General features: G+C 38.9%; 2 protein-coding genes across 2 annotated transcripts in view; one reads left to right on the top strand and one right to left on the bottom strand.

The window, feature by feature from the left end:
* Positions 1-595: 595 nt before the first annotated feature.
* dhx29 (DEAH (Asp-Glu-Ala-His) box polypeptide 29) lies at positions 596-12,893 on the bottom strand. Its single transcript, XM_059539828.1, has 27 exons — positions 12,586-12,893; positions 12,303-12,373; positions 11,984-12,097; positions 11,770-11,899; positions 11,539-11,681; positions 10,593-10,733; positions 10,384-10,510; positions 10,126-10,281; positions 9,114-9,285; positions 8,909-9,029; positions 8,236-8,838; positions 7,967-8,110; positions 7,704-7,880; positions 7,435-7,575; positions 7,202-7,346; positions 6,947-7,067; positions 5,784-5,868; positions 4,293-4,381; positions 4,074-4,202; positions 3,652-3,726; positions 2,918-3,143; positions 2,654-2,790; positions 2,492-2,582; positions 1,394-1,711; positions 1,149-1,280; positions 877-973; positions 596-768 (listed from the first exon to the last, which is right to left on the bottom strand). The coding sequence occupies exons 1-27, from the start codon at positions 12,716-12,718 to the stop codon at positions 713-715; spliced, it is 4,074 nt and encodes a 1,357-aa protein (XP_059395811.1). The 5' UTR covers positions 12,719-12,893; the 3' UTR covers positions 596-712.
* A 498-nt stretch (positions 12,894-13,391) lies between these two features.
* mtrex (Mtr4 exosome RNA helicase) overlaps positions 13,392-23,835 on the top strand; it is a 31,171-nt gene continuing 20,727 nt past the window's right edge. The window contains exons 1-11 of the mRNA XM_059539825.1: positions 13,392-13,559; positions 18,376-18,513; positions 19,773-19,839; positions 19,914-19,976; positions 20,061-20,173; positions 20,247-20,421; positions 20,505-20,595; positions 21,425-21,549; positions 21,777-21,875; positions 22,202-22,319; positions 22,434-22,565. Coding sequence (XP_059395808.1) covers positions 13,462-13,559; positions 18,376-18,513; positions 19,773-19,839; positions 19,914-19,976; positions 20,061-20,173; positions 20,247-20,421; positions 20,505-20,595; positions 21,425-21,549; positions 21,777-21,875; positions 22,202-22,319; positions 22,434-22,565 — 1,219 coding nt within the window. The 5' untranslated portion in view covers positions 13,392-13,461. The remainder of the gene's footprint in view (positions 13,560-18,375; positions 18,514-19,772; positions 19,840-19,913; positions 19,977-20,060; positions 20,174-20,246; positions 20,422-20,504; positions 20,596-21,424; positions 21,550-21,776; positions 21,876-22,201; positions 22,320-22,433; positions 22,566-23,835) is intronic.

Genomic DNA, 23,835 nt, shown 5'->3' with positions numbered 1-23,835 from the left:
TGAAAGATGCTTAACTCTATTCTATTTTATTCTAGTGGTGAATCAACAAAGCAGTGACCACTGAGGAATGTGTGAAGATCTTTCCATGCTGGAAAGAACCATGTTGTTGATGGGTTTGTCAGGAAGTACACTAATGTACTTATTGATTATTCAGTTTTATAGGCTTATAGAACAGACAGACATTCTTAGGAGCCATAAAGCATGTTACTCAATTTCATCTTTAAAAGACTATCCGACTACCATTATTACAATAATACTTAATGCTTTTTATGGCTCTTTTTTTGGTCTGAATAATATGCAGAATATTGCATCTTCAAAGTCCACTATGTCAGACACGTTTCCCAAGTTAACTTTTAATGTCTATAATAATTACGTGTCAGTCTTGAGACGTCAATCTTAAACCAGTTACATAGTTTAAAAGTTAGATTTACAAGACCATAATCTGTTATTGCATTCACTTCTATCAATAACAAACCAATTAAATTATAACCACAAGATTGTTTCTCTGCATTCTTATCGGCATACAGTAAAAAAATACCACCACCACCACCCTGTAAGTCTATTATGATAATGGCTTTAAAGAATACCACAAACGTTTTGTTTGTCTTAAAATACTTTTATTCTGGTTTGGCAATATAATTTACATTCTCACCCCTCAGTGAGGTTCGTCATTATTTCAGTAATTCATAATTGAAAACAAACAGGCACTTCCTCAGAGCATGTTTTCTGACTTGATCAGTTCTGTGATGATTTGAATGGTTTTCTCATCTGAAAAATATAAAAATAAAAGCCATCACATGTGCGTTCTCAACAGAAAGCCTGCACCCTTGTTCTATAAATATATCCAATAAAATACAATATTCAATAACAAGTTACCTTCCAAATTCATTTTGGGGTTGGCCAGTTTCCTCTCCAGGAGGGAGTCGATCAGTTTGCGAAGGTGTTTGAAGATCACGCCAATTCTGACCGGAGCCTGATGGGAAATGAAACAGTGTTAACTGTTATTATTAGAGTTATCTAACACTTTGACAACCATTTTATGATGCATCCCTGCTCTCCCCAATGAAGCGATCAATGCAAATCAGGCAACCAGCCATGCATGGACAATCAATGAGAAACAAGACACGCATACAAAAACATTCCCTCACCTGGAAACAGATCCATCCATCCAGAGAGATGAGTCTCTCCCTGTGCTGCACGTCAATATCACCTCCAAACAGCAGCATTGATAAAGGAGAGATCAACGTAGTGTCTCTTAGAAACACCTTAGTGTACTTCACCTGCAGGCAAGACAAGGAAACAGTGCTAGTATGAATGATCAGGGTAATAGGAGACTTCTTTCAAGAAGTGTCACGAAAGGTCACCGTAATGTATTAAAGCGAGTCCAACACACCTTTTCCTGGAAAAGCAGCCAACCGTGGGTCTGTAGGAAGCGGTTGACTGAGGAGGGGTGAACGTGGGCCTTTCCCTGAGCCGTCTCAGCCACACACACCACCCGCTCCTGAACGTCCAGAGAGGGGGTGCAGAGGATCCGGCCCACGCTGTCATACAGACCCGCAGTCAATACGGCTTTGAGGACAGAGAGGTCCTGAGGCGAGAGCGAGCCAAGGGCTTTGGGTTCAGCGCTGGGCTGAGAGCGAGGAGTTCGGCTGGGCTTGGAGGCAACGAAACCGGCCTGCTCCACCATCCTGATGAGCTCCTGCTTCACATCCTGAGAAAGTTAAAGAGTAAAAGGTTAGGGGTCGGTTTAATGTATTGCCCTAAATATTCAAAAATACATAAAAAAATTCCTACATTCACTTGAACACACCTCGATTTGTGAATTAATTTAATACATTTTCATATTGTTTTGTGACAAAGATAAAAAACAAAAATGATGAGGTGTATTTATGTATCAGTCTGGAGATGATAAAAAAGTTCCATTTGGGGTTTAATATTTTAGTATTTGAAAACCATTTTCTGAATCAGTGTGGTGTTTCCAAAATACAGGAAGACATTCAAAGTAATGCAAAAACAAAAGTGCTGCATGGGGTATAAAGTCTCGGTGCTCTTTGGTTGTGGGATAATAAATCTCTGAAGACAAGAACTCCAAGGCACTCGAATATCTCAGTGAAAAAATTAAAAAGCCTTTATTACATTCTTGGCTTGCTTTTTTAAAAATTGGTGAGAGGTACACCTATACGCATTGCGGCTACATGCCTTCATCAGGGTGTCTGATGACATTTTTTGATAGAACAGGAAGACATTTTTTGATAGAAAAAAAAAATAATAAAAATAATAACACATATTTTAGATATTTTATATATGATTAAAAAAATTATATAAATAGAATATATATATATATATATACATATATATATATATATATATATATATATATATAAAAATCTCAAAAAAATATACTTTTTTTTCTAGTTCTAGCAGATCAGCCGTGCATCCGTCAGATCATGATGACTGTGCTAATATGTCAGGAGCTGTACGAGGACGTCACCTCTATGGTCATGAGAGCGGTGCGGCTCAGGAAGTGTCTCCGGCAGAAAGCCATCTCAGCACGCGTTCCCTCGCTCCGAGAGCTCTTCCACCTGTGAGCATTACAATGATTTCACTTCCTTTCTACACATACAGTGCTGTTCTGTTGAACATGTGTGATTACCCGAGGTAAGCGCTGTAGATGGTCATGTGATCTGAGTTGGCGACTGCTAGAGCAGATTTAGCCAGATTGGCCTCCTCCTTCCTGTTCATAGGAGTCACAAAGGGGGACTTCTCAGACATGGCCGCTGCGATGGTGGCCTGAATGGTAACAACAAACAAAAGATGCTGTTCAATACGTCCTTCAACAATATTCCACAGAAGAAAGAAAGTCTAACACGCTTGGAACAACATGAGGGTAAGAAACGATGCAAGAAGAAATGCTCACAATGGGTTCAAGGCAGCTAAAGATGGCACCAAAGATGAGCATTTTGCCGATCTTGACGTTGACAGGAAGGGCGGCCAAGTGATGTCCGAGTGGTGTGAGGGCGTAGCTATCTTGCTGACAGGCGCCGATCTTCCTCAGCAGACTGACAGCGTTACACACGGCCTGCTGCTGAGGCACATCGAGAGCTCGACACAGGAAATCCTCTGGAGAACCATATTCACACTTCTGTTCACACATAGAGAGAGGTGATACAAGTCGGCGTGTTACTAATGGCAAAGATGATTCACGTGCACTACCTTAGAAGTCTGAGGTCAGACTTTTTTTAATTGACCGCAAATGCTTTAGTAATGTTAGAAAATATTTCTATTTCAAGTGGATGCTGTTCTTTTGAACTTTCTATTCATCCAAAAAAAAAAAATAATGATCAGGATTTTTACACAAATATGAAGCAGCACAAGTGTTTTCAACACTGATGATAATCAGAAGTGTTTCTTGAGCAGGAAATCAGCATGTGTGACCGCAATGATACTGAAAACTCACAGGAATAAATGACATTTTAAAACATAGTCAAATTGAAAACTGATATTTTTAATTGTGATAATATCACGTTTTTTTTTTTTACTGTTTTTGATCAAATTAATACAACCCTGGAGAGGCAGCTCTCAAGAACATTTAAATATCTGATCGACCACAAACTTTAACAGTAGTTTCAAAAGACAAAGTTTGTACTTAACATAATATGAAGGCAAAGCTCCTCCAAAGGCACTCGGAGAATCTCAGGAATGGAGTAGTCAATGAAGCTCTCAAATCTATTGTGGAAAACAGACATGTGTGGTATGGCAGTATATACATTATACATATACAAAACATAAATCAGATTTGTTTATATTAGTTTTACTGTTTTGAGTCTTGTTTTGGCATTTGTCTGGGTTAAATAATATTAAAAGATACAACTTTTAATTTAAATAATGTATGAGGAAAAATTCAAATAAACAAACTATTATTAATGAATGCTTTAGAAGCATCACTGTTTGCTCATGGTAACAAATGAATTTTAATAAATGAAATTTACTCATATTAATACTCCCCCTAAAGTTTCTTTGGCTGGATATTGCCTATGGGCCACAATCTGTAAAGCACCTCAGTGGCATTGTACCTGAATTTGGGGTAAAGGCGGAAACAGAAGCCCCCTCGGACACGTCCTGCCCTCCCCTGCCTCTGCAGAGCGCTGGCTTTACTCACAAACGTCTCCACCAGAGAGCTCATCTGACTGCTTTCATGATACCTGAAAGCAGAAACAGAAGATCAGCGCTAACATTCAAAACCATCAGATCATAGACAGATTACATTTCAGACATGATCTGGCCCAGCTCACCGATTCTCTTTAGTTTTTCCTGTGTCGATGACGAAGACCACGTCAGGAATGGTGACACCAGTCTCAGCGATGTTAGTGGACAGAACGATCTTCAAGAGAATATGAGATTAGTATATATTATATACACGAGTATACACGTACCGTTACACCCCTAATATATGCAATGCAAAATTTTGTTTTCGGAACATTGGTACATTTTCGTGTTTCCAAAAGAACATATTAAGTGGTGGAAGTCTAAGCGTTCAGCGCAAATCCCGCCCTGCAGCTGATTCTAAGACCGGTGACACACTGCTGCGTGGCGTGAGCGTGGCGTTTCTGCTGCGTGTCAGTTGCGTGCTGCATTTTCTGTGTCTTTACAGACCAGAATCGTGCCTGACGCGGCGCTGGCGCACTGCTGCTACTGAAGGAGACATAAAGGGAGACCGCCGACAGACCAGGATCTTGTGTTCACGACAACAATATCTATACTTCATGTTGAGCATAAATATAAAGCCTACTGATAAAGGACAGCGTCAACAGTATTGACGGCAAAATAGACTATGTTTGACACAATATCACTCCGCTGCTGCTGTCGACAAGGCTTATGTTTACAGGGAACAAATTATAACTAATGCAATGTGATGAAAGGTAAGTTTGATTTCTAACATTATTCTATCAACGGACATTTGCATCGATAGTCTAGTGTTATAATTGATTTGCGTTTGGTGCACTGTGGAGTGGGTAAAACGGTTTTTAATGGCTGGCTAACATATACCCATTGACTCGCGCTAGCCTAGCATCGGCTATCTATCCAAATATAAAGACTGGATAATTAAAAAAAAAAAAAATGTCTCCACTAATGAATAACAACCAGGCTGACTTAAAAATGAGGTCCGATGTCAAAAATCCCGAACCACCCCTTTAATTCTGATCGGTCCAACGCAATAACGAAATCTGAGCAGGTCTAAAAACTGAAACTGTTCATGCTGCACTTTACACTTTGGAAAAGTTATATATATTTTTAAAATATGAGCAGGCCTACAAGCTGGGATTGGTAATGCTGCACTGTGATCATAGTTATTTATTTATATTTTTCATTATATTTTATTATATGATATTGGTTTGAGACTGAAAGTATTTTATTTAATGAAGAACTTTGCAGCAGTATTTTATTTCTTATTCTTTTTTTATTTTATATATATTTTATTAAAAAGTATTTTAAAATAAGTGTAAACAAATTGTTAAAAAAAAGTTTATTGTAATAAACAACCTGCAGTTTAATGTTTGCATTTCTTTCCCTTACTGTACCGAAAATGAACCGAACCGTGACTTTAAAACCGAGGTACGTACTGAACCGTGATTTTTGCGTACCGTTACACCCCTAATATATGTATATATATATATATATATATATATATATATATATATATATTACATACTGCAGAAATAAGAGTAGTATGAAGTTTGTTATTCTGAATGGAGCCCTGCTAACACGTGAATGTACTGCAGTACCTTTCTGACTCCAGGAGGGGGCACTGTAAATGCAGAAGACTGGTCCTGAGAGGACAGTGTGGAGTGGAGGGCAACCAGCTTGAATCTAGATGCAAACAGTGTTGAATAATAATTTAAAAAACAATTACTGGTGGGAAAAGCTTTATGCCATATTCAATTTGACAAAAATAATAAAATATGAATTTGTAATGTAAAAAAAAAAAAAAAAAAAAAAAGACAACCAGGTTAAATGGCCTGAATTTCTGTCCCTTAGACCTTCTTCTCTTCTCTGACTACTATCTAAAGTGAATATATAAGAAAATGTTCTCGCTCCCAGGCCATGCAAAATATAGATTGTTTCTTCATCAGAACAGATTTGGAAAAATGTAGCGTTACATCACTTGTTCACCAGTGGATCCTCTGCAGTGAATGGGTGCCGTCAGAATGAGAGTCCAAACAGCTGATAAGAACATCACAGTAATCCACACCACTCCAGTCCATCAGTTACTGTCTTGTAAGCAAAAAGCTGTGTGTTTGTATGAAGGTGTTTTAACTTTAAACAATCACTTTTGACCAAAATACCAGACCATAATCCAAAATAATACTTCCTCCAGTGAAAATGTATATATATATATATATATATATATATATATATATATATATATATATATATATATATATATATATATATATATATGTATATATACATAAACACACATATATATATATATATATATATATATATATATATATATATATATATATATATATATATATATACATATACATATACATATACATATATATATATCATGTTCATGCTCATGTTAATTCAACAAAGTCAAAGCCTTTTGGAAAATCTATTTGTGCCAGCAAACCACAAATACATAAATGTAGAAGGAACCCTGTGATGAATTTGTTTCTTACAAACAAGCATGTTTTCAGGTCACAAGATGTTAACTGATGGACTGGAGTGGTGTGGATAACTTGTGGATTACTGTGATGTTTTTATCAGCTGTTTGCACTCTCAATCTGACGGCACCCATTCACTGCAGAGGATCCACTGGTGAACAAAATTAAACGCTAAATTTCTCCAAATATGTTCTGAAGAAGAAACAAACTCATCTACAGTATATTTTAGATGGCATGAGAGTAAGTTGAACTATTTCTTTCTTTTTTTTAACCTGTCCTTGGAGCTGAACCTCTTGTCGGTGGTCAGTAGATCATACAGCTGTTGAATATGAGCCAGGCCTGGGAGGAAGATCAGAACCGCACCGTCCACATCACGAAACTGAGGCGATGTATCTGAGAAGTAGAATCAGAGATACTTCATTTACTCATTAAAACCATTAACAAGTACACTGCTAATAATAAAGTCTGGGTTCTAGTGAGGTACATATAATGCTTATAATGCTCTATATGTATGTGTGTTATATTACCCAGGTATTCCAGTAGGTCTAATATCAGATCCATATTGATCTTATTGGGATTCATATACTGCAGGACATGTCTCGTGCGCTTGCTGAAGTGATCCAGCTCAGGGCTCAGATCCCAGCCTGGGCCAGAGTCCCTCACGATCAGCTCCTGAACACAGAACAACACAAACATTTACAGGAAAACACCACAGAATAACCTTACGCATGCTAAACAGATAAGGTATTGATGTCCTTACCTGGTGCTGAAGAGTCTTTCCTCCTTTCTGTGTGATGTTGATGCTGACTTCCTCTTCCTCCTCCACAAACTTCTGACTGTACTCCGAGTCCTGCTCCAGAACGTAACCGGTCTCCTCCACGATATCCTCCAGATGAAACACCTGCCACCACAGCGTGTCATTATTACTGCTTATTTAACCATTTATAACACAAAATATGATGCATATATGAAAATTCATCAAAATACTAATGTTAGAGTATGTAGGCATATGTTTAGGTGTAATCTTGCCTCCACAGGGAAGGTTCTGCCAGGTATGGTGACCACAGGACAGCGGTTGAAGTAGTTGGCAAACTTTTGACAGTCGACTGTAGCGCTCATCAAGATCAACCGCAGATCTGAGCGCTTATGAACCACTTCTTTTAGTATGGTGAGGAGGAAGTCTGACTGGACGCTCCGCTCATGAACCTACGATATTAAGATGATTTTGGGGTTAAACGGTGCAGCATGAAGTGTGCCCTGTAGCTATAGTGAAAGAGTTATGTGTGCTTCACCTCGTCCACGATGATGTGTGTGAGGGAGCTGAGGAGCCGGTCCTGCTGTAGTTTGCGCAGCAGGACTCCTGTGGTGCAGTACAGCAGTCGTGTGGCGTCCCCTGAGCGGTTCTCCATTCGGATTTGGTATCCACACAGTGAGCTCTGTAATAAAAAACATTCCAGGATATATTACTATGGTGTCTCTGTCTTGAACTACAATTATGACACTTTAACTGCAGAAATTATATTTAAAAAAAAAACTTTCTTTAATCTCCCTGCGATCTAACCTTGGCTCCCGGTCCGTCCTCGCTCCCCAGCTCCTGTGACACCCTGCTGGCCAGACTCATGGCTGAAATCCTCCTGGGCTGCGTCACCACCACATTGCAAGGCTGCGCGGCCTCCCCGTTAGCCAGGAGCTCCTCCAGGATGAACTGAGGAATCTGTGTGCTCTTCCCGCTTCCCGTCTCCCCAGCGATCACCAGCACACGGTGGCGCCGCAGAGCCTCGAGCACCTGCTGACGGTGCTGGAAGACCGGCAGCTGCTCCCTCTCTGACAGCAGCCTGCGAGCCAGAGCCGAGCTCCGCAGTTTGAGGAGCAGCCTCCGGGACGTCTCCTCCGCCTCCAGGCCTCCTCCGCGCTGGGGCTCGTGGTCCTCCTGTGTGTCCAGGTTCTCCCAGGAGTCCTCCGCTTCGGCGTCCTGAAGACGTTCCTGCGGCTCGGCCTCCGGTTGAAGGGTGTGTTGCTGTTTGAGGCGGGCGAGCAGACGTGCGATGAACTGGTCGCGTGGTTTGTTGATGGCGGAGCGGGTTTGCTCTTCTTCTTTTTGTTCGCTGTCTCGCCATTCAAGCCACACGTCACGGTAGGTGGGCGGCAGAAGCTGATGCACCGACTAATGGAGATCAAAGGAGGGATAAAATGAATGAAATACATGAATGTGAATGTTGTGTTTTGAAACTCACCTGTCCTTTGACTAGGTTATAAAGAGCAAGCGTGGCTCCTAAGTGCTGGGCCTGCATGCCATCCTCAGTCAGAACAGTGGGACAAACCTCCAAAACATCATTAGGCCTCTGGATACGAACTCTGACAGCAATGACACATAACAAGACACTCAAATCTGCATTCAATATACAATTAGAAGTCAGATGCAATGTTTATGCATCATACTTGCATTTCCAGTATCTGCCGACTGCAACTTTCTGGAAGGATGGCTGAGGGCTCTTCGGGAGGTTCTTTCTGCACCAATCAATCAGAAACTGTTTTGGTGACTTGCCAGTCCAGCTCCTTGATGTGTAATCAAAGTTACGAATGTCTTTTGGTTCTTTCTTCTTTTTCTCAGCTTGAGTATCAACAATGACAAATCAGATTGACACAGTTAACAATGACTGTCAAGACATAGAGAAAAACCATTAATGCAGTGCACTACCTAGGCACAATAACAGCATATCACAGCATAAAATACATTATAAAATAAAACAGACATACAACGAATACACAACCATGTAAAATATGATATGAAATAATGATTAAATTTTATGATAAAAAATTAAATGTCATAAAAAAAAACATACACAGCATAAAATAACCAAAATAAATGGGGAAAAAAGTAAAATTGTGTTGCAAAAACATTGCATAAAACAAAATCAAATGTAAAATATCACAATATAACAAAATAAACATAGTATAACAAATCACAAAATAAAACAACAACCACAAAAAATACAATGAAATAACAACAATATAAAGTAACAAAATAAAATACAAATAAAACCCAACACATACAATAAAGTAAAATAACAAAATAGATCTAATACAAAATATAATAAAAAAGTTTTGTTAAATACAAATTTAAAAAAAAAACAAAACATAACAGCATAAAATATAAATAACATAAAAATGGTAAACGTTACAATAATAACAACAAACAAAAAATGAAAAATAAATAAAAGAAAATAAACAAATCATGCAAAATAACAATATACCACAAACAACATTCAAATAAAAAAATAAAATAAGAACAATACAATAACAGCATGAAATAACAACATAAAGAAACAAAGCAACACAAATATCATAAAATAATAATCAACATCATTAAAGAATAAACAAAATTAAATTAAATGTAAACAAAAAAAAAAGTTACATTGTAAATCACACAATGATACAAAAATAATTGTACCTTTTTCTGCTGGCGGGGGGTCTGCTTGCTCGAAAAGGTTGAAGTTGAGGTCCTCCTTGCCTTCAGTGAGTGTAACTGGCTTCTTTTCCTCTTTAGGAGTGTCTTTAACTTTGATAGCCGAGTTAAACATCGGATGACTTTCCAAAGGCTTCATTTCTGTAATGTAAACAAACACTGTTGAGAAACAAATTCATGGCAACACTTTCTCAAGTGCTACAATGAACAAATAACCTGAAAGGTAGAAGACCCTGCAGAGACCTTGCTGAATGACTCTGATGCGATCCTGCGCTGTCCTCTGCCCTGCTTTTTCTTTCTTGGCTTTAGATTCAGCAGCCATCTCCTTCGCATCATACAGCTGAGCGCTCAGCCGCAGGTATCTGTCATTCTGCAGGAAGAGTGTGACAACTTACAGGAAGCTCCAGATATAACAGTGAGGTAATGTGGAGACCAGACTGAGTGAAACTCACAGGATCAAACTCCTCCTCCAGCTCTGGGTTAAACACACGTGAGTCCCTGTTTTCATCTTCTTCACTGCTCTGATCTTCAGACTGTTCAGCGTAGCGCAGTATCCACTCCTTCATACTGTCACCGTTGTCTTTTACAGAACTCTGTCATCAAATAAAAGTTTTTCAGCTTTTTTAAATCCCAAAACATTAAATAAATAGTTCACTCTAAAATTTTAATTTGCTGAAAACTTACACAGTCTTCAGATTTGAAGACTTGTTCACCAGTGGATGCTCTGCAGTGAATGGGTGCCGTCAGAATGAGAGTCCTAACAGCTGATAAAACCATCACAATAATCCACATCATTCCAGTCCATCAGTTAATGTCTTGTGAAGCGAAGAGCCGTGTTTTAAGAAATTCAAACCATTTCTTCAACATAAAAAATGAATTGGCTAGCCATAATATTCCTGTCTCTCATCTGAACCATGAGAGAAATATGCACAGAACAAGCACAAGTGAAATTAGTCCAAAGTTCTTAACAAATATGTTGGTGGAATTTGATGCATGAGGACAACAGAGGATGGACTTATTCACTAGAGGAAGTGTTATTATGGATTATAGATTATGGATGCATATTTTAGCCAGAAGTTAAAACATCTTAATTATCATTTTGTTTCTTACACGCATGCATCTTTTTACTTCACAAGACATTAATTGATGGCCTGGAGTGGATTATTGTAATGTTTTTATCAGCTGTTTGGACTCTCATTCTGACGGCACCCATTCACTGCAGAGGATCCATTAATGAGCAGGTGATGTAATGCTACATTTTTCCAAATCTGTTGAAACAAGAAACAAACTCATCTATATCTGGGACGGCCTGAGGATGGGTAAATTGCCAGGAAATGTTTATTTTTGGGTGTTCTATTCCTTTCAGGGAAATGTGATTCTCATGACACTTTAACACACCTTAGCCTTTGGTTCGTCCTCCTCTTCAGACGCTTCTTTCTTAGTCACAGTTTGTTTCTTGTCCTCTGTAGGAGCCTGGAACTTGGGTCGACCCTTTTGTTTCTCCTCCTGCATCTTTTGGCTGAATCCCTCTGGTAGCTCATCTTTAATTACAGAAAAGCAAAACTCAAAACCAGGGTTTATGTTTTAAGAGCAAGACGTAAGTTTGTGACTACAATCTGAACCTTTTACCGTCTCTGAGATTCAGACAGAGCCAGTCGAGCGCTGAGGTCAGGTCTCCTCCGTACAGCACACTGCTCTTCATGGCTTCCTCGATGTGCTCGGCCTTAAACCGGAACATCTGCAGAGCTGTGTACAGATCCTGACAAACAATACAGATATACATATACATATATATATACAGATATATTTTTTTGCAATTCAAGATGAAACAGAAAAGAATTACCAGCAACTTCTTGGAGGTGAGTCTCCCAGATATAGGTCCTTTATCAGCATGTTCTTGTCTGTATTCATTAATCAACTTGATCACCTTCTTCTCCAGTTCTGATTGGATAACAACCTTCAAACATGCACAAAAAAAAAAAAAAAGCAAAAAAGAAACAATTGTAAGACAAGGCACGGATGCATATTGTCAAAAAAAGATGATGTTGCTCACACAAACATTCAAAATTTGGGGTTGGTAAGATTTTTTTTTTTTTTAAGTTTTAAATGTCTCAAATTGAATCAAGTAAAATCATGTTTGACCTCTTTGTTGTGAGACTTACCTTCAGTATTGATTTATCAGACAAACTAGTGTCAGTCTGTGCATTGGTGATAAGACTATATGTTTTGGGAGCTACAAGAAAGAAAAAAAATCTAATATTAAAGGCATTTGCAGACAGACTGTCAAGACATTAAACATATTATGAAACAATGAAAAAATACTGCATAATAACCTACTGATTACATTACACTGTACATCTGAATTCAAATAAGTGGAAATTGAATTACAATTTTGAATTATATTGTCTCGTTCGATCAATCAAGATTTTTTAAATGAATTCTGACCTCTGGGTTTGTTTTCCTTCGGGGCTGATTTGTCATTATTTGGTTTCTGTAGCTGTTTTCTGCCGGTGGATTCAGCTGCTGCACTGGTCGAGCTCACATTCACAGCAGCTGACTTCTTCTTCTTCCCGCCCATTGCGAAGAAAAGTGTGTGTTACTGAACAATGCACAAAATGACTCAAATTTATATGAACAAAACACGTATAGCTAGAAATCGGTAAAGAAGACGCTGCTGTCAGACAACGATGCCAACTCTATCACAGTGTGTGTGAAGCCTGAAACTATTGAAGCGGTTTTTAAAAAAATCAAAATAAACGTTCAACAGAAACTTCAGAAAACCTCGGATTTTTGGAACTTTGTACACGAGCAATGTTTCGTACAGTGTTTATGTAAATAAAAATGTGTTTATTAATATATACAATTTTGTCCGTCCGTTTAATATTTATTTTGGAAATGACATTATTTTGTTAAGGCGATTTCTTTAACCAAAATGTATGCAAAAATATATATATTTTTAATTATTACAAACTAGTGAACCTATCCGTTCGTCTTGCATATAACATCTAATAAATAATAATAAACCAGAAAGTTTATCTCTTTCTATCTTTTCTTTTTACTAAAAAGACATTATTATGCAAAAAACTGTGGGTTTATTTATCAAAACCTGTCACTTGGGAAGAGTTCAAATAAAACGAATTACTTTTCTAAATTTAAATAACGTCAAATTCCTTAAATTTGATTTTGATTATTTAAAAAAAAAAACGTCTTTTGTTGCGTCTCTTTAACCGTTGCCCACTTCACGCGTATGACCGGTCGTATGTCATTTCCGGCACGCGGCCAGCGCAACGCATTGTGGGTGTTGTGTCTGCTGCTGGAGTCATGGCGGACGCTTTTGGAGACGATTTGTTCAGCGTGTTTGATGAAGAACAGGCCGGTTCAAGCAAAAAAGCCACTCCAAAGTCCACAGCTCAGGCAGGGTATGTGACCGAATGGGATGTACGATTGTTTTACACAACTGATCTCTAGATACTGTGACGTTAGTGTTTGACTGCTCGTGTTGAACACATGTGACGCGCGCGCATGGATAAACTTGCATAGTAACTCTTAAAGTATCAGCCGTTTACACTCATAATACAGCTTTCACCATTTCGTGTTTGAACACTCTCTTGCTGTTATGTTTAATGCAGCTGTTTTACGTAATTACGTTTGTTTGTATTGTCTAATAAAGGAGCTTGGCTCACTAAATCTCTTATACGTGACCCCACTCCACAAAACCAGACGTAAGGGTCAGTTTTTTTTAAATTGAGATCAATGTATCATCTGAAAACTGAATAAATTAAATTTCCATTGATGTGTGGTTTGTTAGGACGATATTTGGCTGAGATGCAACTATTTGAAAATTTGTAATCTGAGCGACCAAAAACAAAAAAATCGTAAAATTGAGAAAATCACCTTTAAAGTTGTCACGATGAAGTCCTTAGCAATGCATATAAAGTTTTAATATACTTAAGATAGGAAATTTGTAAAAAAAAATCTTTATGGGATGAGATTTTTTACTTAATATCCTAAAGATTTTTGGCATAAAAGAAAAATCGATAATTTGGCCCATGCTTTGTATTATTGGCTATTGGTACAAATATACCCCAGCGACTTAAGACTGGATTTGTGCTCCAGGGTTACATATGTTCAAATGTCAATGTCAATGTCACCTTTATTTATATAGCGCTTTAAACAAAATACATTGCGTCAAAGCAACTGAACAACATTCATTAGGAAAACAGTGTCAATAATGCAAAAATGATAGTTAAAGGCAGTTCATCATTGGATTCAGTTATGTCATCTCTGTTCAGTTAAATAGTGTCTGTGCATTTATTTGCAATCAAGTCAACGATATCGCTGTAGATGAAGTGTCCCCAACTAAGCAAGGCAGAGGCGACAGCGGCAAGGAACCGAAACTCCATCGGTGACAGAATGGAGAAAAAAACCTTGGGAGAAACCAGGCTCAGTTGGGGGGGCCAGTTCTCCTCTGACCAGACGAAACCAGTAGTTCAATTCCAGGCTGCAGCAAAGTCAGATTGTGCAGAAGAATCATCTGTTTCCTGTGGTCTTGTCCTGGTGCTCCTCTGAGACAAGGTCTTTTACAGGGGATCTGTATCTGGGGCTCTAGTTGTCCTGGTCTCCGCTGTCTTTCAGGGATGTAGAGGTCCTTTCTAGGTGCTGATCCACCATCTGGTCTGGATACGTACTGGATCCGGGTGACTGCAGTGACCCTCTGATCTGGACACAGACTGGATCTGGTGGCCACGGTGACCTCGGAACAAGAGAGAAACAGACAAATATTAGCGTAGATGCCATTCTTCTAATGATGTAGCAAGTACATAGGTTGTTATGGGAAGTGTTTCCGGTTTCGGTTTACCTAATTAATGCAGCCTAAAAATCCTTTAACGGATTTGGATAATAAAAGCATATTAGTATGTTATGTGTATGCCAGGTTAAAGAGATGGGTCTTTAATCTAGATTTAAACTGCAAGAGTGTGTCTGCCTCCCGAACAATGTTAGGTAGGTTATTCCAGAGTTTGGGCGCCAAATAGGAAAAGGATCTGCCGCCTGCAGTTGATTTTGATATTCTAGGTATTATCAAATTGCCTGAGTTTTGAGAACGTAGCGGACGTAGAGGATTATAATGTAAAAGGAGCTCATTCAAATACTGAGGTGCTAAACCATTCAGGGCTTTATAAGTAATAAGCAATATTTTAAAATCTATGCGATGCTTGATAGGGAGCCAGTGCAGTGTTGACAGGACCGGGCTAATATGGTCATAGTTCCTGGTTCTAGTAAGAACTCTTGCTGCTGCATTTTGGACTAGCTGTAGTTTGTTTACTAAGCGTGCAGAACAACCACCCAATAAAGCATTACAATAATATAACCTTGAGGTCATAAATGCATGGATTAACATTTCTGCATTTGACATTGAGAGCATAGGGCGTAATTTAGATATATTTTTGAGATGGAAAAATGCAGTTTTACAAATGCTAGAAATGTGGCTTTCTAAGGAAAGATTGCGATCAAGTAGCACACCTAGGTTCCTAACTGATGATGAAGAATTGACAGAGCAACCATCAAGTCTTAGACAGTGTTCTAGGTTATTACAAGCAGAGTTTTTAGGTCCTATAATTAACACCTCTGTTTTTTCAGAATTTAGCAGTAAGAAATTACTCGTCATCCAGTTTTTTATATCGACTATGCAATCCATTAGTTTTTCAAATTGGTGTGTTTCACCGGGCTGCGAAGAAATATAGAGCTGAGTATCATCAGCATAACAGTGAAAGCTAACACCATGTTTCCTGATGATATCTCCCAAGGGTAACATATAAAGCGTGAAGAGTAGCGGCCCTAGTACTGAGCCTTGAGGTACTCCATACTGCACTTGTGATCGATAGGATACATCTTCATTCACTGCTACGAACTGATGGCGGTCATATAAGTACGATTTAAACCATGCTAATGCACTTCCACTGATGCCAACAAAGTATTCAAGTCTATGCAAAAGAATGTTGTGGTCAATTGTGTCAAACGCAGCACTAAGATCCAATAAAACTAATAGAGAGATACACCCACGATCAGATGATAAGAGCAGATCATTTGTAACTCTAAGAAGAGCAGTCTCAGTACTATGATACGGTCTAAATCCTGACTGGAAATCCTCACATATACCATTTTTCTCTAAGAATGACAAATGACAACTGCTCAACTGTCAAGAAACTTTAACGTAAATGCACACGTCTATCTATCTGCAGGTGCATCTCAGTAAATTAGAATGTTGTGGAAAAGATCATTTATTTCAGTAATTCAACTCAAATTGTGAAACTCGTGTATTAAATAAATTCAATGCACACAGATTGAAGTAGTTTAAGTCTTTGGTTCTTTTAATTGGGATGATTTTGGTTCCTTTATCTCAACAAATTAGAATATGGTGACATGCCAATCAGCTAATCAACTCAAAACACCTGCAAAGGTTTCCTGAACCTTCAAAAGTGTCTCTCAGTTTGGTTCACTAGGCTACACAATCATGGGGAAGACTTCTGATCTGACAGTGGTCCAGAAGACAATCTTTAACTCCCTTCACAAGTAGTGTAAGCCACAAACATCCATTGCCAAAGAAGCTGGCAATGAGAGAACCACAGCCTTATGAGGATTGTCAAGCAAAATTGATTCAAGAATTTGAGTGAACTTCACAAGGAATGGACTGAGGCTGGGGTCAAGGCATCAAGAGCCACCAAACACAGACGTGTCAAGGAATTTGGCTCCAGTTGTCGTGTTCCTCTTGTTAAGCCACTCCAAACCACAGACAACGTCAGAGGCATCTTACCTGGGCTAAGGATAAGAAGAACTGGACTGTTGCCCAGTGCTCCAAAGTCCTATTTTCTGATGAGAGCAAGTTCTGTATTTCATTTGGAAACCAAGGTCCTAGAGTCTGGAGGAAGAGTGGAGAAGCTCATAGCCCAAGTTGCTTGAAATCCAGTGTTAAGTTTCCACAGTCCGTCATAGGGCTGCACGATGTGTCGTTTAAGCATCGATATCGTACGAATCCACGATAGTCACATCGCAGGATGTGCAATGTAGGCTGTCGTAGTTGATCCCTTATTCATTAACTGTATGGGCCAGCTGCTCTCCGGCCCTTGACGAATGTGATTCGCGGATTAATTGCACAGCTTAACCATCATAGAGTGAAAGTTTTGAGAGAGAGAGAGAGCCCCGGCCGCACGGTCACCGTCTTCAAACAACACGAGCGCTGTCTTGATCTCTCTCCCTCGCGCATATTAATCAATTGACACGATGGTGTCGATGTTTAAATCATTTAAAATGAGAATGTAAGTGTGCTCACCCCATTTTTCTTTGTAATAAAAAATTTGATTAGATTTCATATCGCAATATCGCAGAAAAATAAAATATCGCAATGTCATTTTTTCCCTTTTTTTTCACTTCATTCTTCCTTCTGCTGACCAGCTTTTTGAAGATACTTATTTCATTTTCCAGCAGGATTTGGCACCTGCCCACACTGCCAAAAACACCAAAAGTTGGTTAAATGACCATGGTGTTGGTGTGCTTGACTGGCCAGCAAACTCACCAGACCTGATCCCCAGAGAGAATCATCACAATTAAAAGAACCAAAGACTTTAACTACAATCTGTGTGCATTGAATTTATTTAATACATGAGTTTCACAATTTGAGTTGAATTACTGAAATAAATGATCTTTTACACAACATTCTAATTTACTGAGATGCACCTGCAGATAGATAGACCTGTGCATTTACGTTAAAGTTTCTTGACAGTTGAGCAGTTGTCATTTGAACATATGTAACCCTGGAGCACAAATCCAGTCTTAAGTCGCTGGGGTATATTTGTACCAATAGCCAATAATACAAAGCATGGGTCAAATGATCGATTTTTCTTTTATGCCAAAAATCATTACGATATTAAGTAAAAATCTCATCCCATAAAGATTTTTTTATAAATTTCCTATCTTAAGTATATTAAAACTTGATTTTTTATTCATTATATGCATTGCTAAGGACTTCATCGTGACAACTTTAAAGGTATAACTCTAATTTACTGAGATGCACCTGTGTATGTATATATATATATATATATATATATATAAAATAAATAAATAAATTTACACTATAATAATGCTTGGCAATCCTAGGAGACCACCTAGAATGGTTGTGAAATATTCAGATGAGCACTGTGTGGCTTTGGAGTGAATCTTTGTTGTTTTTCCCTCTAATAGAAAGACTCCTGATAAAGGTGGTAAACAGAAACGCGAACCAGCAGCTGTGTGCAAAAGAGATGCTGACGATGACGGACCAGAAGAGATGGTGCTCGGGAAAAGACAGAAGCTGGAAACGGTGTCAGCTGAGGAGATCAAGTAAGATCAGTGTACTTCTGTTTATGTACTGCTTCTGATAAATGTCTGACAGGCTTCTTAGTGTCAGTGTATATAGTGGTTTTAAGTGACGTGACATTCAGCCAAATATGGTGACCCATTCTCTGAATTCGTGCTCTGCCATTTAACCCATCCAAAGTGCACACACACACACACACACACACACACACACACACTGTGAACACACACCCGGAGCAGTGGGCAGCCATTTATGCTGCGGCGCCCAGGGAGCAGTTGGGGGTTCGATGCCTTGCTCAAGGGCACCCAAGTCGTGGTATTGCCGGCACTAGATTCGAACCCACAACCTTAGGGTTAGGAGTCAAACTCTCTAACCACTAGGCCATGACTTCCCCAAAAAGTTTACAGATTGATCAGCACCAATAGTTGCTTTTTGGACCTGCCAGTTATTGGTGTGAATCAGGGTTCCTCAAATCTTGTCCTGGGGTTTTATTATTATTTATTTATTTATTAAAGTTAATCTCAAACTCTAATCTTACTCCCCTAACTGTGATTTTTCTAGTGATCCTGAAGAACTTGATTAGCTTGCTCAGGGTTGGTAAATCAATTGTGATATTTAGATTTAATTAATTTATTTTTAAATGTAATACATTTGGCACTGGAGGGTTTCACAGTTAAAATGAGAAAAGCCTGTTTTCAGTTTTATAGTTTTTTTTTTTTTTTTTTTTAGTTTTAGAAACTAAAAGAAACATAATAGGTCAAATAAAGTTATAAAATAAAAATAACACTTATTTGTTTGTAGGTGATGAAATGGCCATTTATATTTAGTGTGTATTATTAGATGAAAATGATCATTGCACATTTTCTATATTCTAAAAAAGAAAATTTAAAAAGGGTTTTACAATCCATAAGAAAAGCCTGTTTTCAGTCTTTCAGAGAGAAAAAAAAGAGAAATTCTAATTTAAAAAAAGGTCTTTGTCAGTAGTTGAGGCTAAGTCATATTGTTCATTACAAAACATTTTCGTCATTACTGTATCTTTTGCAAATTATTATTGTGTAATGTTTTAAATGAATTTAGTAGGTGCAGGTGGGTTTTACAATTGTAACATGCTTTTTTTTTTTTTACTTTAAAGTCCACATGAAATCTAAATTAAGTGAATCTTGCTAATCTTAATTGCTAATCATCTGCTATTTTGGTTTTCCAATCTTAATTATTGGTATGGACAAAATCCACTTTTAGTTGAGGTGTAGTAATTCTGATTTGTATCCATGTCATCCTTCAGTCTGTCAGAGCTCATGCCTAAAGTGAAGGCGGAGCAGGTGGAGACTGTGGAGGGCTGCACTCATGAGGTACACACAAACACAGTGGAGAAAACCCCATCTCTGTTGAATGTTCATGTTGTGACCCAGTCTTTCTATCTCAGGTGGTTCTTCCTGCAGACGAGGAATACACTCCACTGAAACCACGCGTTGGAAAAGCAGCTAAGGTAATCTAATAAAGCTCACTGAACATCCTCTGACAACATCGATGATTTGCCTTTGTTTAAACAAGTTTTGCTTTCCTAATGCAGGAGTACCCCTTCATACTCGACCCTTTCCAGCGCGAGGCCATCCTCTGCATCGATAACAACCAGTCTGTGCTTGTGTCGGCCCACACATCGGCAGGAAAGACCGTGTGTGCGGAGTGAGTGTGGTCATCACACTAAAATATTGTCTGTGTGCAGTTCTTTAGATTAAGGGTGTCCTTCTGCACGCAGGTATGCCATCGCTCTGGCTCTCCGAGAAAAGCAGCGAGTGATCTTCACCAGCCCCATCAAAGCTCTGAGCAATCAGAAGTACAGAGAGATGTACGAAGAGTTCCAGGATGTGGGTCTGATGACCGGTGACGTCACCATTAACCCCACAGCTTCCTGCCTGGTCATGACCACCGAGGTGAGACGGCGGCCCGTTATCCGCTGGAACACCAACGACTGGTTCTTTAGTAATTTATGGTTTTGTTGGGGGTTTTCTTTCAGATTTTGAGGAGCATGCTGTACAGAGGGTCAGAGGTTATGAGGGAGGTGGCGTGGGTCATCTTTGATGAGATCCATTACATGAGAGACTCAGGTGGGTTGTATTTAATGCTTAATCAGCGTAAGTTTCATGAAATATTGTTCATTTACACACTGCAGCTACATTTGGCTGTCACTTCACCCTTTAATGCTTAATCCTGTTCTTAGACACACACACACACACACACACACACTTCAGTCATTTATGGAATGACAACCACATTCTACAACTGAAAATCAGATAATAACCACATTTGCAGTAATTCTACAGTGTGTACAGAACTGAATGGAACAACTAGTTGTTAATAATGTACTTAAAGGGATAGTTCACCCAAAATTTCTGGTTCTCTTTAAAAACATATCAGAATTGTCTGTTTTCAGTATATGTGGTGCAAGAAATCACATTGAATCAGTTACGATTTGACTCATTAGCATTGCCAAAAAACAACAACAACAGATAAGATCAAGCCCATAATAAACTTAAATCCAAACATGTTATCCTGGAAAGGCTCCTACTTTATTGACTTTATAAACTGGATTGCTTTATGAGCCAAAAGATGCTTAAAAAGTGTTGCTTCTAATAAATGGCAACCCTTTAAGAGCACACTCTGCCAAGCGCCATGACCGCTCTGATTGTTTGCTGTAATATTACTTTGGTCAATAATAGCAGATACCAAACACTGAAGATGGAAAAACCGTGCTGTGGTTTCAGTGGTGTTCTGTTCTGTACATGCACAAACCTGCAGTTCACGAGATACACCCATATATAAATGCGGCTGTCACTCCTGAATCTTCACAGGGTGTACGTGGCCATTATGATGTGCATATAAGTTTGTTGTATGCTAGCTGTCATTGAGTGTCTTTCTGGGTCACATGACCTGCAGAGCGTGGCGTGGTCTGGGAGGAAACCATCATCCTGCTGCCAGACAACGTGCATCATGTCTTCCTGTCCGCCACCATTCCCAACGCTCGACAGTTTGCCGAGTGGATTTGTCACCTTCACAAACAGGTGGATCATCACTCTTATAAACTCTTAGAACACTAACAGCAGCCTTGAATGCCTTATCAAGAATACTAACCTCCACTTTAGCAGTTCTGACATCCACTTTTTTTAAACCTGAAAGAAATGCTTAATCTGATATAAAAAAATATTGCAGCTAAATGAAAATTTGAAAACAGAAAATAATGAAAATTTGTCAGATGCACATAACAGAAGTTGCGTGTGTTTACTTGCAGCCCTGCCATGTGGTGTACACCGACTACCGCCCCACTCCACTGCAGCACTATGTCTTTCCAGCAGGAGGAGACGGACTCCACCTGGTTGTGGATGAGAACGTGAGTAGCCCAATTACTTTGAAAAGCTGCATTAATAGCTTTATTCTGTCATCAGAGATGAAGGTTAAACACACCCCAGTGATCTCGGAATGGAGTTTGTGTTCTGTTATCTGTCAGGGGTGTAGATTTGGAACTGTTACTTTAAGAGTGGCACATCTAGATGTACTTCAACACAGATTCTGAAAGCTGGAACATCTGTGTGTGTGTGTGTGTGTGTCTGTGTCTGTGTCATAACTTCCAATCCACAATAAGCTGATCAAGTTTTAGAAAATATTCCTAGCATCATTGCAGTTATGTAATCATGTTTTTATGGTGTTTCTTGTCAGGGAGAGTTCAGAGAAGACAATTTTAACACCGCAATGCAGGTCCTGAGGGATGCAGGGGACACGGGAGGCAGCGCTGGGGGCAAATGGGACCCCAAAGGCAGAAAGGGGGGAACCAAAGGTTAGTATTCAATGGTCAACATGTAATCAAAATAACACAATCAGTATTTGTATATTGGTTTACACCAATTTTGATGTATGCGTCTGTCTTGTTTTTTGTTTTTTTCTCTCTTAGGTCCATCCAATGTCTTTAAGATTGTGAAGATGATCATGGAAAGGAACTTCCAGCCGGTGATTATCTTTAGCTTCAGTAAGAAGGAATGTGAGGCCTACGCACTGCAGGTGGCTAAACTGGATTTCAACACAGGTATTAATGATTAATAATTAATAATGCTTCTTGCTAAGACATTTACAATTATGGATATCTTTAATTTTTCAGTCACAGCTGCAAGGACTGATTCTGTGGTTAAACTAATCCTTGGAAAGAGGCAGAAAGTCATTTTTCATCTCTAAAGAAATATTGGCTTGTTTTTTGGGGGTTTTAAAACTAGGTTTATCTCACTCTTATTGCTCAAATATGGGAGCAATGATGATTTATCTCTCCTCTTAATTACAAAGAGATTAAATAAAATACAAATCATGGCCAAAAATGTCCAAAAAAATAAATGAGCTCAGCTTTGGGCTGTTTTTGAAGAATTTTCTCAGTTTTTAAACAGGGAGTTCTTTTTTTAAATATTCATTATGAAACCGGATCGGTTCCAGAGCCAAATGCATGAATGTTGCCCTTCAGAATCAAAGTCTATTGACGTGTCAAGCCTTCCGTTCCCTTTTCAGAGAAACGGACAGCATGCACAACTTTAAACTGTCTTCCCATACGGCTTTGATTTGCAAGACCTAATTGGACTTGGTTTTTAAAGTGACTGATGTGCACACAGAAGTGTTGCATTATTGTGGATATTTAAACATGTCTCGGTTGAGAAATAGCGTGCACAATACTCAAAGTCTTTGGCCTTTTGATGGTGTATGTGTGAGCCCTTCGGACCGCACTAGCAGTCATACGCACAGCTGTTACTGTTTTGCGAGTCTTTGCTTGAGCTAGGGAGAGTGTTTTCATTGGCTCTATCTTAGCACATGTCATCATAAGTGTGACTTTATACAGGCTTTCCAGAACATTTTCTGCATTTCTGGTTTTCCAATCTTTTGGGGAGTTCTTTAAGCAGTGACCACTGCAGAGATATTGTGGTCTCAAGTAATGTTGTGGCCATATTGGTATAGTCCAGTGGTCTCCAACGTGGTGCCCGAGGGCACCTGGTAGCCCGCGTGGAGTCTCTGAGTCGCCCGCCGAGCACGTTCTATAAATAGCCTGAATTGTAATCTTTCGTTTTTTTTATGATAATGGCATAAAATGAGAAAATAACTATTGGTGACATTTCATATACCATTAAAACATAATAAAATAATTCAATAATTTAAAAAAAATAGAATCGGCACGTCTCTCTATCTCTCTCTTTCTGCGTCTCGTGCGCGCACCTCTCTCTCTCTCTCGCTCTTCGTCTCGCGCGCGCGCACCACTCTGTCTCTCTCTCTCGCTCTGCGTCTCGTGCGCGCACCTCTCTTTTTCTCTTTGCATATCGCGC

The sequence above is a fragment of the Carassius carassius genome, chromosome 45 (genome assembly GCF_963082965.1).
Source record: "Carassius carassius chromosome 45, fCarCar2.1, whole genome shotgun sequence".
NCBI lineage: Eukaryota > Metazoa > Chordata > Actinopteri > Cypriniformes > Cyprinidae > Carassius > Carassius carassius.
This window is presented reverse-complemented; position numbering and strand designations above follow the sequence as displayed.

Bases quoted from the DNA above. Each gene is read 5' to 3' on its own strand.
- dhx29 (XM_059539828.1), bottom strand. From the start codon at position 12,718: ATGGGCGGGAAGAAGAAGAAGTCAGCTGCTGTGAATGTGAGCTCGACC. The intron at 10,282-10,383 runs GTCTCTGCAGGG...TTTACATTACAG, and splicing joins CATCAGAGTCATTCAGCAAG to AAATGAAGCCTTTGGAAAGT. The intron at 974-1,148 runs GTGAGGGAATGT...ATTTCCCATCAG, and splicing joins ATGGATGGATCTGTTTCCAG to GCTCCGGTCAGAATTGGCGT.